At 45.5% G+C, this 19,722-nt stretch overlaps 1 protein-coding gene across 1 annotated transcript; it reads right to left on the bottom strand.

Moving 5' to 3' along the window:
* Positions 1-104: 104 nt before the first annotated feature.
* Positions 105-15,189, bottom strand: LOC140588979 (polymeric immunoglobulin receptor-like; the record flags this gene model as incomplete). The annotated part of the gene is made up of 3 exons (XM_072711636.1): positions 105-514; positions 9,803-10,117; positions 14,958-15,189. Coding segments are annotated over 3 exons (924 nt in total), but the record flags the coding sequence as incomplete, so codon positions are not given.
* Between the last annotated feature and the right edge of the window lie 4,533 nt (positions 15,190-19,722).

Raw genomic sequence — 19,722 nt, 5'->3', positions numbered from 1 at the left:
CTTTCTGTATATTCATACAGACACTTGAAATTATAGCATCAAACACCAGTAACTGACAGTAAATAAAGTTTAATAAAATACTGATACTGAAAAATACTGTTTGTGTTAATGTCCTTCCTTTCTGGCTGAATGACATGTTACATATTGAGCATCTCATTGGCTACAGTCTGCAGTACAGACATCTTACCCTCAGTGACTGACAGCTGAATCCATGTTCCCACATCTGGACCTCTGCTGATCTCCACACCACACCAGTAATAACCAGAGTCCCCAGCTGTCACATTGTTCATGGTCACAGTGAAGACTGACTGGTCAGGATAATTTCTGATTGACACTTCATCCTTCTTCTGTGGAGAGTCACTGCGTACTATGGGAGTACATGGATCCGAAGAATAATTTTCTCTGCACCAGTATTTCACATGTGTTTTATAACTGTCTTCATAGGAACATGGGATGGTGACAGATCCTCCTCTCTGTACAGACACCCGTCCCACTGAGGACACACTGTCAGCACCTGTGGGGAAAACAACCAACTGAATTCACATTTTCAGCATCACAGTATCTCTGGTTAATATTATATATTATCAGTTTGTGTAACACTTGTACCAGGAGTCATGGCACAGAGAGATGGGTTTAAGAGGACAGTGAGGAGGTAAAACAGCAAGACTGTCATTTTGCCATAAGAACAAGGGAAAGACACAGGAGAACAAAGCAGGTGTGTTCTAGGGGAGGGGCACTCAGCTATCATTCCCATCAGGGGCACAGAGCCAAGGTCCACATCATTTACTCACCAGGGATGGGGGGGACTGGATTGAATTGGGTTTCAGTCCAGAGTTTGCCATTTGGGCAGCCGTGTTTTAGGGACTGAGAGGAAAATCAGAACCTGAAGTCACTGGTAATAAGGCACAGTGAGGAGAATGAATGGGCTCATCACTTTGTGGTGATCACACCCCTTTAACACTAAGGCTGTATTTGTAAATATATTATATTCAGTCATTTTTGTCTTTTGAATGGCATACAGTAAGTACTGAAATGTATTTTAGCTCAGTCATCCATCTGCCACATGCTTATTGAGTTCAGAGTTCACAAAGGCAGGGGGACACCCAGGACAGGATGCCAGTCTGTCACAAAGTTCTCTTAGGAACCCATTCCTGTCAGATTTCCTTTTCCTTTAACTACGCATGGCTATATCTGCATATCTGAATATTTTTGTGATTAACATTCTGGTCAAAGTATTGTGTATAATATAATTCTGACATACTGTTGTTAATATGTAATTCACTCCTACCTAAATCCCTAAGAGAAAGTTGGATGCAGAATTCCATGCTATGAATTTATACACACAAGCCACAAGACAAAATAAGACAATTTCTTTATACTACTGCCACATAGTGGACAAAAAGAAGACTGCAGTCAGTTCTGAAATCATGTCAGTCTACATTTAACCTCTGCAGTGCAAGCAGGAAGCGACAAAACCATAATAGGTGATCAAGTGTTCTGCATGTAATGAAACCAGAGAGAGTGGTAAGGAGTGTGTGCTAATACAGTGCATTACCTCAGCACCACACTGGCTTGGATGGAGTGGAACAGTGTTCATTTTTTTTTTCTAGTGGCTGGAGAGCGAATCCTGCCACCAACCTATTAATATTCTCTGAATGTTGGAAGACCTGCTTGCAGGGCTGGATGTAGGTTAATGTCATAACCAGGACAAAGCAATTGCAGGTTAAGGGTCTTGCTCAGCTGCCCAATGGAGCAGGATCACTCCTGGCATTCAAAGGATTCGAACCAGCAACTTTCTATTTACTGGCAGAGAACCCCAGCCTCAGAGCCACCTCTCTGCCTCACAGCCCCCCCGAACAACATTATGATTACGGAATATAAAGAATATAAAGAAGATTTCATATTACAGTAGAGTCATTCATTTATCCATCCATCCATCCTTCCTCCAGCTGCTTATTCTGGTCAGGGCACGAGTCATCAAGAATATTCTCGTCACAATTTTATTTTACATTTCGTAACCAACATATACAATGATCTTCTATTTTCATTTTGCAAAAATACATCATAAACTAAAGGCTTCTGTACAGCTCCCAGGTCTAACATGTAGATCAGACACTTGATAATGAGCAGGACCTGTATCTGATGTAACCGGGTGGAAATACAGGGAGGAACGTAGTCCCTTTAAGGGAGTGACGCTGCGGAGTGAGGTCATCACTCTGCGTAAAGGGAAAGGGGAAGCGTGTTTGGGTGTGGTGGACATGCGGTTACTGAAGAAGAGGGATCCTCATTTTGGTCTGAATTATTAGTGAGATATTTGGGGAAATCCCTGGGGTGTATTGTAGCCGAGGAGAAATTGTAAGCGTCAGATTTAAGAGGACGTCGGATGAGGGAGGATTGAGTGTGGACGCGGTGGTGGTCTGGCCTGGTGAGCTCAGCAGGTGGTGAGGAAGCCACGTGTAGAGAAACGACTGATAAAAGGGGTAAGTGTTGGATGAACATCGTAGTGCATATATAACATTTCATTATGGAATAAGCTGAATAATGTAATTGTTTGGTTTGGCGCAGGACTGCCACTACTGTAATTGTACTGGGGATCTTTTTCATGTTTTCTTTTTTTTATTATTTTCTACTTTCGAACGGGAATAAGGGGTGTATAAAACTTCTGGTTGCCCGCTTTAAGGGTCTTCTTAAATTTGAGTTTTTACGGAGGGCAAATTGTAATTTTCTTTTCTTTATTTAATAAACTGGAAGGTTAAATTGTCCCGGTTCGGTGGAGACCTTGCATTGAATAAAAGATCCCACATAAAAAGTTGCTTGTTGTTTCGTGGATACCTTACCCGGCAACACTGGTGAGGTCATCAGGCCTATTATGGGATGTCTCCCTTAGAGGTAATGTTGATATGTAACTTAACCTTTCAGTACATTCATACCGATACATAAAACTACAGCCATCCACCCATCTATCTTCTAATCACTCATCCTGATCAGGGATGTGGGGCCTGGAGCCGATCCCAGGCAGGACAGGGCACAGGGATGGAGTACATCCTGGACGGGATGCCAGTCAGTCACAGGGCACATAGACACACACTCTCTATTAGAGACACCAATTAGCCTGACTGCATATCTTTGGACTGTGGGAGGAAACCCACACAGCACATGGAGAACATGCAAACTCCATAAAGGCAGAGAATTAGTGAGATTCAAACCCCTAAAATGGAGGTGTGAAGCAGCAGCACCATCTACTGGGCAACTGGGCCACCCACATAGAAACTATTGTCTCAATGAATTACCCTATTCAACAACAGCTGAAATATTGGGGAGTTTAAAGAATTTACAAGAGATTTATTGAGATATTTAAAAAGGCTCATAATAATATTTAAATTCAGAGTCTTTGTCTTTGCTGTGGCATCACTTTATTCAGCCTGGTGCTTGTTGGTAATACCCAGGGCCAGATTAAGTCATCAAATAACACTAAGGAGACAATATTTTTTGCCCCCATCCCCCCATTATCTGTCTGCATATAAACATTTAAATGTGATGTGTATGTTTATATTTTTACATTATTTTTAGTTTTGTATATTAACTATAAGTTACACATATGAATATTCAGTAACTGAGGATCGGTCCGCCGAGGCCCCTGCCTTCGACTGCTGCCTGACTCATACAGCACTGGACCCCCACAGCCCCCCCTGCAGGTAATGGGCCCACAGGCTGGCAGACCCATGTAACTCTTTTGGGCTGAGCCTGGCCAGGCCCCATGGATAGAGACCCGACCACCAGCAGCTCATTTGCCTGCTGCCCCCAGGCCTGGGTCTGGGGAGAGGACCCAGTCTCCCTAATCTAGGTGAGGTAACATGATCCTTGTTATTTAACATCACGCCCTGTCTGGCTGCTCACTTAGGACCAATTTGCCTTAGGGAGACCTGGCCTGGGGTAACTGCCCATGACATCATAGCTCCTAGGACCACAGAGGCACACAAACTCCTCCACCACGATGAGGAGGCGATTCATGGAGGGGAGGATTCATCCAAGGGTTTGACCTTGGATCTCGGATGAATGATGCAGATTTTGTCTTGCTAATGGAACAGTGAAGCAGCTCTTTACCCTCACAAGGATTCTGGAGGGAACATGGGAGTTTGCCAAATGTGAAGTAGCTGTGATGAGGATCAGCACCTCTAAGTCGGAGGTCATGGTTCTCAGCCGGATAAAGGTGAACTGCTCCCTCAGGGTGGTGGATGAGTTACTGCTTCAAGTGGAGGAGTTTAAGTATCTTAGGGTCTTGTTTATGTGTGAGGGAAGAATGGAGCGGGAGATTGGCAGTTGGATCAGTGTGGCACAGAGTCCTGCACTGGGTCGGGTACCCGCAGATAGTTGCTTGAATGGGTGGATTTTAATGTTCTGGAATTTTACGGGTGGGTATGCAGGTGGGTAATTCATTACACACGGGCAGGTAGCAGGTCAATCAAAACAGTATTGTAGCCTGCAAAAATAACATATAAGCGAAAATATCTATGTATTACACTATCATGTACAGATTGTCATCATCACAGTGTGTTCAGCATGTCGGGGGTACCTTATGGTGCTTTCGATTATTTCTCTCCAAGTCGGAACTCGGATGAAAAACGTCACTTCCCGTGGGAAACACGCCTCTTTTATGACGTTGATGTCGGACAAGATGTTGTCCGAGTTGCCCCTGTGACGTAATTTCAACATGGTGGCTTACACGCTCAACAGTAATTCTATTTTATAAATCTTTAAAAATGTTTATTTTGTTAAATGTATTAATAGTTATAAATGTAACTGCACGTGTTCAATTTAGAGAATACCATATCATGACCATAAACAGTATCCTATCATGCAATATCAGATTTTTACCAGACTTGTTAGTGTCTTTGGTTTCTTTGTAGTTTTTTTGCCTCTCGAAAAAAGAATATTGCTATGAATGTGCTAAAATATTTTATAAAGCTTTTAATGTGGTTTGACTAGTTCGTGTTTCTTGTTTGTTTGTCTCTCGGAAAAAATAATCTCACTCCAAATCTGCAAAAATATAAAGCAACACACAGCAGCGTGTTCATGGAGGCAGCCATGTTTGTTCCGAGGTGTGGTAGCTCAAACGGGAGATTGTCGGACGTGATCTCACTCAACTCGGAGTTTCTGAGTTCTGAGAGAAAAACGAACGCACCATTAGATAACTGCCTCGACAAATATTCACATACACGTCTGAATCCTTCCTGAAGCGTGTCGTCAAGTTCTCTCTTTCACGCTCGTCACAGTATGGATAGCTTAGATCTATCTGATTTGATTTTGTGTTAAACGGACTTTTTCATTTCAATTCAAAATTCATGTAGGCCTAGCGCTTGTCACGTTTAGAGGTGCATAGAAAAAATAATTGTGTGTAAAATGCCAAATTAGAACTCGAGACAAACCATAGCACAAATCCAAGACCACTCCAGCCGGGAGCCTGCACACCACTGCAGCTCACCTACTGACCGGGAGCCTGCATGCCAGGAGACCTGGATCAGTCATCCAGATATTCAGTGTCCCTTGAAGGCTAAGTGCAAGAGGTGTGGGAGAAAGCACCTTGACGTCCTGCATGAGGTTAATACTCGTGGTGAAGGCAAGGCAAGTAGTAACAGCTCCACCATGCCAGAGTAGACGTGTCCCAGTACCTCCATAGCTGAGACATTTTATGTAGACAGGCCTACAGTACATAGGAATTTAATACTGTAGGTAAGCCAGGTTGTGCTGCACCATGGAGAGAATACCCTAGACTAGTATGCTCTCCTGATTATGGCTGGATGATCTTGCTGCTTGAAGCCGCTCAGAAGCTAGGCCTCCTGGGATGACCAGAAGACTTGACACTTCACACAGTTAGGCATGACCTATGACCTATCAAGGGAGCCATGGTGTCTTTCTCGGTGTTGCCTGGGAGCCATGCTGGTTAGACCTTCCATATACTGTACGAAATACTTTCACTGCTAAGGAGCTGTTGTATGTCTTGCCCCACATACCCAGTGGTAGCTCTTCAGAGGAAGCATAAACACCTGAAACACCTCCCTCTCGCTCCAATTAAGGATCCGTATCCACTCCTGCTATCTGGGTTGGACTGTCTCCATCTGATAACCCAGATATAGCCAGTGAGACTAGGACCCCCTGGTGGACCAGCAGCTATAAAGACCCGCCTAGGCTGGACCCTACAGGTTCCATCACACTTGCTGGCTACCAGTCTCAAGACTATTCATCGTCTCCTGACACATGCTGCCCCTCCAGCCTCTGATCAATTTAACCATGTAGAGAGGCTTTGGCAGTTTGACACCTTACCGTATCACAATGAGAGGCTCATCACACAGTACAGACAGGATACTGAGGCAGTTAAGAGACTCAAGGACTGTACAGTTTATAAAGTTTCAGTCAAAGACGTTGACTGATATGTGGCTCCACTTCTTGGAAAACCAGTCGTCCTCCTTTAGCTGCCCCTATGGAAGCTACTCTTGCTCATCTTAGAGGAACTGAGAAGCATCTAGCTAGAGACCCTGTTACAGCTGCAGTTTATTGTAGGAAATTCACTAAATTATTTGAAGCTGACTATGTGTGTAAGGTTCCACCAGACACCACTGAGGGCAGTCCTGGGTGGTACATCCCACCCCACTTACAGTAGTTCAGCATAATGGCAAGAACGGACATGTCTTTAATTGCTCTTTCACCTACAGGGGTATGAGCCTAAATTAATATCTTCCCAGGCCATCACCAGGCGTGAATGATTAAGGAGGACCAGACCTTTCTCAGGTTCCTGTGGCACAATCTGAACAGGAAAACTCCTACCTGATGTTTGTCAGTGGCAGGTTCTACGCTTTGGGTCCGCCTGCAGTACCTGCTGCGCCACTTTCACATTTCAGAAGCATGTGATGGACCAGAGTGAGCCAGGAGAAGATAAACGTTCCTCAGTTGAATATTGTTTTTATGTAGACAACTGCCTTCAGGGCCTAGCTACTCCGGGGGAGGCTAAGGAACTCTACAGTAAGTTGCGACACCTTCTAGCTGTGGGAGGATTTAGCTAATGTCAATGGGCATGCAACTACCCAGAGGTCACCCAAAATCTCCATCTAGAGTCCAAAGCAGAGAGCTAAAGTCTGGCTCATGCAGCCAAGCTCTGACCCACAGGAGCACATCCTCAGGTTACGCTGGCAGTGCTTATCTTGGGATGCAAATACAGCCAGGTAGAGAGAACTGAACCTAGAACGTGGGGGATTTACCAAGTCCTCGCCAGCCAGTATGACCCACTCGCGTTCATAGTCCCATATACCACCTGAAACAAGGTCCTGGTTTAGAATCTCTAGACCAAGAAAAGGGAGTGGGATGACCCCAACTTACCTAGTGAGCTTATCCAATAATGGTTTAATTGGGAGAGAGAATTTACCCAGTGACCCCAAATTCATTTACTCAGATGTTTGAATAGTGATGGTTTGTGTCCACTGGCTACCAGGAGCATTCATATCTTCACCGATGGCTCAGAGCAGGCCTATGGTGCTGTAGCATACCTTCATAGTAAAGGTGTGGATAGAACAGTAGAGACTGGCTTCTTAGCTCCTAGGTCCAGAGTTGCATCAAAGCCAAGCAGTCAATCTGTAGACTGGAGCTCTGTGCAGCTCTGACTGGAGCCAAGTTAGTGGCAGTACTACAGGAGGAGCGTACTGTAGAGATCCATGACGTCAGCTACTGGATGGACTCTATGACTGTTCTTACTTGGCATCAGTCTGAATCCTGTCATTTTAAAGTATTTGTAGGGACTAGGATTGTGGAGATACAGTAGCTGACAGATTGTCAGTCATGGTGATATGTCGCTGATGACAAGCCAGCTGATGACATCACCAGGGGACTGACACTATTTCAGATAGCTGGAATCAGCAGGTGGAGCCGAGGTCCTGAGTTTCTACAGAGGCCTCAGACACACTGGCCCCCAGGACCCACGGTGTTTCAGGTGGATGACTGAGGAGCATAAAGGGTCACCTTCTGCGGTTTAGCGTCAGCAGGGTTGAACAGCGAGGTTCCAGATATCAGTCTTTAACAATCCTTCACTGACCCGGTGAAATCAGTTGCTCAGCAGTCTGACAGGGCAGCCAGCAGGGGCTGCAGCCCCATGGCTGATGATTTTAGAGCAGCTGAACTGAAACTCCTCTGACGTGCAGAGATTGAGAGTTTCCCTGAAGACTATGCATGTCTTGAAGCTGTGCCTGTCAACAGTAGGTTGGTGTAGCTCGCACCCGAGTTTGACACAAGCCTAATCAGGGTAGGAAGCCGCCTACAGTACGCACATGCTATGGCATAGCCCAGGATGCAGCATAACCTGGTGCTGGATCTGATCCGTAGTATCACCTCCTTGCTGATTAAGTGTTATGATGAGCAGCTGCATCTTCGAGGACCAGAGTATGAGACACAGAGTAGGTGCTGTTGGGTTCTCTGGGGAAGAGACTCATTCCTCATCATTACGTAACTGTACTGCATGGAGAGGGAAGCCAGGGCACCAATTTTAAGGGAGCTGGTACTGAGCTGAGAGGCCCTTAATGCTTCAGGATCCTCTATAAAGGAGCAACTGGCAGCCCAGCCAATCACCTCCCGCTTTAATCCGCATAGTGCTCTGCAGGCTAAGTGAAGGCAGCCTTGTACACCACCCTAGGCCCACATACTGTGGACTGTGCTGGTTGAGGTAGAAGGGATTTTAAATTGGAAGCCCCTGGGTTAAGTGTCCTTGGATGTAGCTGATCCTGATCCCATCACACCCAATACTCTCCTGATGGGGCGGCCAGATTCAGCCCTTCCTCAGGTGATCTACCCCACATAAGAGGGACTCAGCCAAAGGAGATGGAGGCATAGCCAGGAGCTGGCTGACCAGCTCTGGAGGAGCTTCATCAGGGATTATCCACTAACCCTCCAGACCAGGCAGAAGTGGCAGATGGACGCAGCTAAACTGGATGTTGGGACTGAGGTTATGATTATGGATCCTCAAACACCAAGGTCAGTGTGGTTAACATGGTTAACATCCACCTCTGTGGTTTAATCAGGGCTCTGCTGAGATCATCTCTGAGAATAAATCAGCATCTCTAGTATCTAAATCTTTCTCCCCTCTTTACATTTGGTTTGACTTATTTCTCAGTTTATGGGAATGTGTCTGTGTATAATATACATTTTTTGTGAATTCCAGCCTGGCTCTTCCCTGTTTCTCATTAATGAAAGGCCTCTTACTTGCTTTATTCCTTGCTTCAGTCCTGCTTCTAGGAGCCTGTTATGAACTGTCCTAGCAGAACTTCACACCATTTCATGTTCTTTAAGGTCAGATGAGGTCATCCTCTGATTTATGAGGCACAGCCGTATAAGTTGACAGTCATCTCTGGCATTAAAATGTTGCTTCTGCCCTCTACATGGCTGGTTTCTGGATATTCCCAGTGTCTCCTGCTTTATTTTGTTCTTGTGTACTGCTGTCTTAGAAACTTTGAGCCTGGAAGCAGCCTGCAGTGCAGTACAGCCTCTGCCAGCAGAACCAGGATTAAACCAGGATTAAAAAAAAGCTGATTGGTTTAAAAATATAGAGTGATATCTTAATTTTTTCCAGAGCTGTATAATATAGAGCCTTGTGCTGACTGGGTGCCAGACAGCGGTTGGATCATCCCTGGAAAATACCCTGGAAAACACCCCCCCCCCGAAATTATCCCACAAAACACACGGACTCCCTTCATGAGTAAAACTGTTGGGCTCATTTAGTATTTATCTAAGCAGATAGATAAGTAGATTTTATGTCATTACTTACGTTCAGTGCTGGTTGCGGTTGTAGTTCTCAGATTGACAGTAATATGAACTGGGATCTGCTGGTTTCCATCATCACACCAATACCAGCCTGTGTCCTTCCTCTCCAGTCCCCTCATTGTCACACTGAAGACTTTATTTACTGTGTCACCCGTGATCAGGACAGGCCTCCCATCCAAACCCGAAGACCTTGTTATACAGGAGCCCCCCATTCTACACCATGACAGACTGTAATAGTATTCATATCGACACTGAACACTAACACTGTCTCCTTCCACACCTGTCATCTCCTGTTTGTCCACAGACAACTCTGGGGAACCTGAACACACAGATTAGGAAAAAACACTGTGATATTTACATAACAATAAAATAGTCATGAATATGAACCAGTTATGTTAATATTATACACATATATTTCGTACCCCTATGAAGCGAAACCAAAGGACATTTATTAACCCCCTGAAGTAGCCCATTAACTGTTTTTTCTCCCAGGTCTCATTTATGGTGTTGATCAAAACTAAAATTTGGTCCCTCTTATACAATTGAAACCAGAAATTTACATACACTTCAGGAAAAAACACAAAAACTTTTTTTTCTCACTGCTGAACATTAAATCAGAGTAAACTTTTTCTGTTTCAGTTAGTTAGGATCACCATTTTTTTTGTATTTGTTAAATGTCAGAATATATAGAGAGTTTTTTATTTGTAAACAGTATTTACAATAGCTCCCACTCTGTTATCTCCGACTCAAAAACCTAAGCCAGCAAATAATTAAACCAAAGAAAAATCATAGCAGGCCTGATCTGCCGCTTTCTCTCTCGTCCTGGAGTCGGGGCAAATGACTCATCAGACACTCTGTCCTTTGCCACCGTGAATCGAATAGCTCTCTCTCTACTAGCAGATGGACTCTGAAATTTAGTAGCTTTGCTAGTAAGCTTGCCGAGGGTGTGGAAGGAAGACGTTTGGTCATCTTTCTTCTCTCATGTCCAACTCTCTTTTGTCTCTTCTCCTACGTTTCTTTCCCCCGGATCAGCACATCCTCCGCAACATTATACAAATCACATTAATCACAATTTACCAAAACAAAAGAACCAGACACTGGGTTATACAGGATCCTGGGCACCAGCAGCCGCAGCAGCTCCCCAGCGCCATCCAGTGATCACCTGCGGCTTAACAGCAGACCCTCGTGTTCCTCCAGGGTGCCCCACTGGGTGTGGTAGGCCTTGGTCTCTGGGCTGGAGGCTGAGATCGCCTCCTAACCCAGTCACCCTCCTTCATCCAGCTACTCCCTCACCCTGGCCAGCATGGGGCTGCTGTGCTGCTCTGTGACGATCTGCTGGCAAATGAAGTCTTGGTGGTGGCCTGGTTGTCCTGCACTGTGAGCTGCTGCAGGGTCGGTGAGACAGTGTCCACGTTTCCATGCAGCTTCCCAGGGTGATGTTGGATCTCAAAGTCAAACTCTGCCATTACCTCCAACCAGTGGACCAGCTGTCCTTCTGAGTTCTTGCAGGCCTGCATCACAGATAGCAGCTCCTGTCAGGTTATCTGAAACTTGCACTCCTACCTATTTAGCATTTTGCTGAAATATGCAACTACATGCACCCCTTCGGGTCCTGCCTGTGATAGCACAGCACCCAGCCCCTCATTGCTCGCGTCCCGGTTCAGAATGAAAAGGAGATTAGGGTCCAGGTCCTTAACAGAGTGTTGGTAATATGACACTATCCCCAGGAAGCTGTACAGCTCTGCTACAGTCTGTGCAGGGGGCCAGTCTCACACAGCTGCCTCTTCTGCGGGTCGGTGGCCACACCCTCCCCCTGATGACGTGGCCCTGGAAGTGCATCATGCATTGGAGGAGGGAGGACTTCCAGGGGTTCAGCCACATCCCTCCCAGAGGATCCCTGCAAACACTGTCTTTAAGTTCCACAATGTCCCAGCAAAATCAGCGGTGTGGAGAAGTAGATCATCAATACTGATGATGCACTAGGTCCAGGTGAGCTGGGACATGCTCCCTTAGCCTCTCAAAGGTGGCCAGGCTGTTACACAGGCTGAATGAAATTGACCAGAAGTGTCATAGCCTGTGACCGATGGTGGTCTTGGGGTGGGTCTCTGGGGACAGTTTGACCTGCCAGCAGCCACTCCAGAGGTCTAAGGGGCTGAACCTTGTTGACCCAGTGATGCATGGAAGCAAAAGGGAGTCATTCCTTGTTACCGCATTCAATCGTGGAGAGTTGACGTAAAAGCAACATGACCCGTCCTTGTTAGATGACTCCTGTCTCTGCCATTTCTTGGATCTGCTGCTCTGCCACTTGTTGCTTCACCAAAAGCAGTTGGAGCAGATGCAGATGGGTGGACAGGGCTGATTGCTGAACTGCCACTGTTGCTGGACAGCCTGCACTGTCTAGGGCAGCGGTCACTAACAGGCGGACCGCGGTCCGGGTCCGGACCCAGAAGCTGTCCCATACGGACCCGGACCGACAGCCAAAACATTTAGTTATTATTTAAAACCTTTTATTTTAACCGGCGCAGCGTTTGTAGTCTTTTCGGTAGAGGTTTAGCAGTAGAACCGCCGTTTCCCATGCCAATGAACGTGAAAACGCCTTTGACCGCCAAGCAAGACGTATAGTTCGGCATATGCAGCCTTTGTCTGTGCTAATGTGCCTTTCGTGTTAATAGCAGCAGCGAAGCTAACACAAGCAAACAAAAAGTGTAATGTTCCTAACAGAGTGGCTGCGCTCTCCTGAAATTGTAAATCTGAAAAGTTTTCAAATACAATATGTATTATATAACACGTTGGATAAACAGACGTAGTTTATTGTTGATTTCATGTTCGTTGAAGTTTCTGCATTTTAACATATGTATAAAGTAATGTTATCTGTTATATAAATAAACTCATGTGAAACAAAAAGTGTACGTTTTCAGGATTGCCATATCTCAAGCATCTGGAATGACACTCATGCTGGAAATCTTACGGCAAATCTATATTATTCCATTATAAAACCTAAAATTAGCTACGTCAAAAGTGTATTTACACAGTTAAATACAAAAGCAGATTATTTACAAGGTAAGAACTTACATGTGTGCAGACTTCTCCAATTGACTATCTCACTCCAGCCAGCTGGCCGAAGTTCTATGTCACGTGACAATAAATAATGTCAAAACGTTTTTGAATTGCACTGAATTAATTTGATTTGACAGTCAGGAACTGATTACATAGAATGTTGATGCAACTAATAGGCTACTTAAATATATATCACACTATTAAATAGTTAGACATTATGATCTTCCGGACCTTTGCTTCAAGAATTTTTCTCTAACTGGACCTCTTTAAATTTTAGTTGAATACCCCTGGTCTAGGGAGACGGTCCTGCTGTGGTGCTGCCGTTCAGCGGAGTCCAGATGGAGTTGCAGTCGTGTCCCTGGCGGAGACTTTCCCTCAAGAGCTTCCCCCACTGGGTAGATGACTCACCTCCTCTCTTCCCCCATCGCTAGCGCTGGCTGCCGCTGGTCGCCGCTCTCATGCTGGAGGACCAGATGCACCACATCTGGATCAATCACCCCAGCAGATCAATGGCGGCCCCTAGCTGCCGTACTAGTAAGTCCAGTCTGATGACACAGGGGTCAGCAATGCTGGCTAGTCAGACCTCTTCTACCACCGATTATCCTGTCAGCATGACTTTTAGCTGCCCCCCCCCCCCATGGCCATGCACACGATGGGTGCAGCTGAGCTGTAGGGGTTGGACTGGCATACGCTGGGGGTGGCACCACCCATCTGGCATTTCCTGGTTGTTCTTCAGGGTGAGGGTGTGGTGCTGGAGTGTGGCAGTTTCAGGCGATTTGCGTGGGCTTCAGGTAGCAGGGAGAGAGAGTGCGGCACCGGGGGCGAGATTGCTGGCAAGGTGCGGAAACAGCGATGTGTAGATCTTAGCTCCACTCTTTCTTGATGCTCTCTGTAGTACAGACCCAGCTCTGAGTTGGACACGGTGTTGTGCCCAGGACTTCCTCAGCCTCCTCTGCCTGTTCCCAGTATGGCTGGCTTCAGCAGGTAAACACACTGGTGCAGCCACTCTGCGGAGAGCACCTACAGGAAAGCATGGAGTACCAGCTCGTCCTGCACCACCCTGGGGAAGTGAGGGTAGCCCCAGTGTGCACAGTCTTCCAGGTCGGCTGCGAATCCCCCAGATTTTCGGCAGTGTGCTGCTGTCGGTCCCCAAGCTGCTCCCTCATCTTCCCCTCAGACTGTTCCGGGCCAAACCACCGCTGCAGCGCGGTGATTAGGGCTCTGCTTCAGAGAGCTGGCAGTACCTCCCCTTCCAGCAACATCACCAGGTGCCCCCCCGTCTTGGGGACCAGTGATTGAGCCGCACCAGCAGCCGGACCTGTACGAGGGAGGGTTCCAGGGGCCATTTCCCATTGTACTGGGGCAGCTATAGGGGGGTCTTCACCGCGGTCGGCCGTGTCCCCACATCATGCCGCTCCCTGCTGAGCTCTGTCACCATTATCCTCAGGTCTGACACCAGTGTGGCACAGGTACCAGAGTCACAGATAAGCGCAGGAAGGGTACAAAGATGGGGTTTCCTGAAGTATGCCAGTCATACTCACAACAGACACACAACACAATACATGGTAAATACACAGAGCTATTTACACTATTTACACTGCTGGCACCAGCCCAACATGCTGCCTCGCTGTCCGATGGGCCCCCAGTGCTACAATTTGTTTTGATTAAATGTTGTCTTACTATCACTGTATTTGCAAAAATAAAACAGTGTAATGAATGATTAACTGATTATTTAGTATAGAATTAGCCTGTAATAACCTGCTTTGCTGGCTTGCAGTTATTTCTATTTACATACGACAGCCCAACTGAGGCTCTATTACATTATGTTTATTTATATATTTATGCTTTTATGAAGTTATTTAACATTCACTTAAAAGTAAAACAAAGGATGTTACTTCTCATATCTAACCCCCTGAAGTAGCACATTAACTGTTATTTCTCCCACGTGTCATTTATGGTGTTGATCAAAACTAAAATATGGTCCCTCTTATATATGAAAATATTTTCTCCTGTGTTTGTGTTAATGTCCTTCCTTTCTAAGTGAATGACGTGTTACATACTGAGCATCTGATTGGCTACAGTCTGCAGTACAGACATCTTACCCTCAGTGACTGACAGCTGAATCCATGTTCCAACAGCTGAACCTCCACTGATCTCCACACCACACCAGTAGGAACCAGAATCCCCATCTGCCAGATTGTTGATGGTCACAGTGAAGACTAACTGATTAGGATCATCTCTGATTGACACATAACCATATACTTGTTGATACTCAGTGCGTACTATGGTTGTACATGAACTCCAGTGACTCCCTTTGCACCAGTATTTCACATGTGTTTTATAACTGTCTTCATAGGAACATGGGATGGTGACAGATCCTCCTCTCTGTACTGACACCCATCGCACTGAGGACACACTGTCAGCACCTGTGGGGAAAACAACCAACTGAATTCACATTTTCAGCATCACAGTATCTCTGGTTAATATTATATATTATTATATATTACACTTGTACCAGGAGTCATGGCACAGAGAGATGGGTTTAAGAGGACAGTGAGGAAGTAAAACAGCAAGGCTGTCATTTTACCATAAGAACAAGGGAAAGACACAGAAAAACAAAGCAGGTGTGTTCTAGGGGAGGGGCACTCAGCTATCATTCCCATCAGGGGCACAGAGCCAAGGTCCACATCATTTACTGACCAGGGATGGGGGGGACTGGATTGAATTGGGTTTCAGTCCAGAGTTTGCCATTTGGGCAGCACTGTTTTAGGGTCAGAGAGGAAACCAGGTCTTGTCTTCCACATGCTTATCTAGTACAGAGTCAGTACAGTACAGGGAGCATGGAGCTGGTCTGATGCAGCACAGGGCACAAGGCAGGGGAACACCCAGAACAGGATGCCAGTCTGTCACAGGGCAAACACACACAGTCACTATGGGCACTTTTAGAGGCACCAATTCACCTGGACCATGTATCTTTAAATGTGAAACCAGAGAGCTCATAGGAAACCAGTATAGATACAGGAAGAACATGCAAACTGCCCACGGAGAGCTGGGCCAGATACTGAAACCACAAGCCTGGAGGTGTGAGGCCCCCACGCTGCCCCCAGTCTCTACCAGCTAGGGCGACCACCTAATCCATGTCAGGAGGGACACTATGAGCTACAGCAGGATTTGTAAACTACCATTTCATACATTTCGATTAAAAGGACCAGGATTTCACTTAAGCACTGGGTTCTTGCCATATGCTGATTGGTCAGTCTCCTATAATCATGGATATGTGTCAGTAATGTTAATGCGAAACAGCTGGGTGACTCTTTCAATCTAGGAAGTAACCAAACATTTTAGCAGAGCACAGAACCCTTTCAGCTTTAAAGTAGTTCGTAAAAGCTGAAGTAGCTCATAGTGTCCCTCCTGACATGGATTAGGTGGTCACCCTACTACCAGCTAGAGGGTAACTAGCTCTCCAAACCTGCTGCAGAGTGAAAAACAACCAGGTCTAATCTCCACCCCTGAAGGCCAATTCATACTTTCCGTTTCTGCATGTGCTTTCGGTCATGCACAGGGTGAGGCGATGTAAATGTCATCATCAGGCACGTGTAGCCCAGATTGACTAGGTGTTTCCAGAAGGTGGCAGCACTGACTTTCACAGAGCAGAGATCAACCAAGAAAAAGCAGAGGAAGAATAATTGTTGCAGGAGGTGTGGATATATCTGCATATCTAGTTTATACATTTTTAATGTCTAGATCATTTATACTGTCGAAACTTTATACCACGGTATATGGTATTTTCAAATACAACACTACTCTGTCCAAGCCTCACCTAAGAACTTTAAAATTGTTTGCAAAATTCAATTCAAAAGCAGCCTCACTAAAATAAAAATACTAAATACATGCATAAATAGGGGGCGGCATGGTGGTGCAGTGGTTAGCACTGTAGCATCTCTGGGATCAGGGTTCAAGTCTCCGTCTGGGTCACATGTGTGTGCAGTTTGCATGTTCTCCCCGTGTCGTCGTGGGGTTTCCTCCAGGTACTCTGGTTTCCCCCCACAGTCCAAAGACATGCTGAGGCTAATTGGAGTTGCTGAATTGCCCATAGGTGTGCATGTGTGAGTGAATGGTGTGTGAGTGTGCCCTGCGATGGGCTGGCCAATTTCAGGTCCAGAGAGTACAAATCCAGACCAGGATTTTGTTTCAACCAACCACAGCCCAAAACCGCACACGGAAAAGTGAAGTATAAACTAGGCTTGAGGCTGATCTCGACCCTGATAAACAGAGACCTGCTCCAGTAGCACATGAAGCTGGGTGTTTAGACCCCTCTGACTGTACACACAGAAATGACTGATGGCATCCCGGCTGTCTGCTCACATAACCACCTGTGCTGCTGAAATGACCCCAGGAAGATAATCCTACACCTCACAGAACATCAAAGGATGCAAAACACAAGGGCATTTTATCTGCACTAACAGTTCATAGCTTCTGCATTATTCTCTTCTGCATGAGTGTAAAGAACCTAAATCATTATCATGAAAATATTCTCAGACAGGCACTTATTCTGAAAAGCAGAAATGTCGTCATGCAGTATATGAGGGTGAGACTCTGCAGAAACACTGTGTGCTGCATACAGAGGGTCTGTCCTCAGGCCTTTGGTTCAGCCTTTATTATGTGTTATACAGTTTTCTATAGTACCACTGCAGTAGGTCCTTTTAATCTCTGTGTACCAGTAGGAAACAAGAGGCCTATTAGGAAGGTGTCTCTGTAAGACAGGGGTGGGGGCGTCCCAGGGGGGGCACAGTCAGGTGATGAGCACATTGATTCACTTCACCTGGGCCTTATCAGCAGTCCTATCAGACTGAGGGCTGTTTGTGTTTCTCTCAGCCCCCGACAGACACACGCAGACACAGACGCCCAAGTTCACAGCCTGTTTCATTACAGAGATTCTTACAGATAAAATAAACTTATTTGTGTCTCACTGACCTCAGGTCTGTGGAGACTGACACTCACTTCCTGATTCTCCATATAGTCTCTGTTTCTCTGTCTCTGTCTGTGACCCAGGACTCCTGGAGTCCAATGAAAAACCCACTTTCTCCCCTCCGCTTGGTGTATACAGGTTCTGCTCTCTCCTGTTCGGTTTGCATGGGGTGTCGGCCCCTTCTCACAAACTGACCACAAACATCATGCTGCCTTTGCACAGCCCACCTGACCAACATCATCACTTACAGTAATGGCTGACTGTGGCCTGTGTGACCGGGGCTCTACATCAGCAGGAAACTGTCTGCAAGACAATAAACTTGCCTTGCAAGAGAGACAAAGTATAGCAGCACTGAGATACAGTGACTGATAATTAAGTGAGCTGTCCTCACCCTCCACTTCTACTTCCTGGGGGGGTACTTCCTCCTCTGTTGTGAGCATGCTGTCTCCCCCCCCCCCACCCCAGATCACCCAGTGCTGGCTAGTTGGACCAGTGCTGGTGGTGGATCACTGTCATTCTTACAGTCATGCTGCAGCTTTTGGCAAAGTTCTCTTAGGATCCCATTCCTGTTGGATTTCCTGTTACTTTAACTATGCAAACCTGCAAATCTGAATAATTTTCAGACTAACTTCCTGGTGAAAACATTGTGTATAATGTAATTTTGTCATACTGTTGTTAGTATGTAATTCACTCCTGCCCAGATCCGAGACACAAAGCTGGAGGCAGAATTCCATGCTATCAGCGTATATGAATTTATACACACACCAGCCACTGAGACAGAATATGACCATTCCTGTATACTGCTGCCACATAGTGGACATAAAGAAGACTGCAGCCAACTGTAAAATCATTTTATCAGTCCACATTTAACCTCTGCACTACAAACAGGAAGTGATTAAACCATAATAGATCATCTGTTTTACTGCAAAAAAAATAATTCAATAAACATTTACCTGTTTGGCTTATTAGTGATTACGGAATATTGAGAGTATTTGATTTTACAGCAGAGGTCATTCATTCATTCATTCATCCATCCATCCATCCTCCAGCTGCTTATCCTGCTCAGGGCACCAGTCATTAAGGATGAATCAGAATTTAAACATATAAAGAAGAATATTATTCATATTGAATTTGAATTTTCTGTATATTCTGTCTGTTCACCTTAAATATGTAATTGTGATCAAGAGCGGGTACTAGTCTCTAGTCACTATTTTCCCCAGCGCCCACATACAATGATCTACAGTACTTTTCATTTTCATAGACTGAACTGCAAAAGTATTTACACTGTTTCACCGCCAGAGGGCTCACATTTTCATTTACTTCGTTTACATACAGTGTCCATAGCTTTGCTACCCTCATGTGGCTGTGAACTGTAATTTCAGCCTGTGTTTTTCTTAAAAGTACTCAAGGTAGTAAAAGCTGTTTGTCCATTAGACTAACAATATTTTCATTAGCCATGAAATATCAAATTTCAACTTAGATAAATCCAAAAGATTTTCCTGATAAACTGTAAGTTATGCATGAAAATCAGCTGACGGACCAAAAAAAAATTATATAAAGTCAGTTTCGCATTCAGGATGGCTTTTTATGTATTGGTAGTGATAACGTGCATTGGATGCCAAGAGCTATAGAATTGATAATACACTCACCTAAAGGATTATTAGGAACACCAAACTAATACGGTGTTTGACCCCCTTTCGCCTTCAGAACTGCCTTAATTCTACGTGGCATTGATTCAACAAGGTGCTGAAAACATTCTTTAGAAATGTTGGCCCATATTGATAGGATAGCATCTTGCAGTTGATGGAGATTTGTGGGATGCACATCCAGGGCACGAAGCTCCCGTTCCACCACATCCCAAAGATGCTCTATTGGGTTGAGATCTGGTGACTGTGGGG

The sequence above is a fragment of the Paramormyrops kingsleyae genome, chromosome 4, assembly GCF_048594095.1.
Source record: "Paramormyrops kingsleyae isolate MSU_618 chromosome 4, PKINGS_0.4, whole genome shotgun sequence".
Lineage (NCBI taxonomy): Eukaryota > Metazoa > Chordata > Actinopteri > Osteoglossiformes > Mormyridae > Paramormyrops > Paramormyrops kingsleyae.
This window is presented reverse-complemented; position numbering and strand designations above follow the sequence as displayed.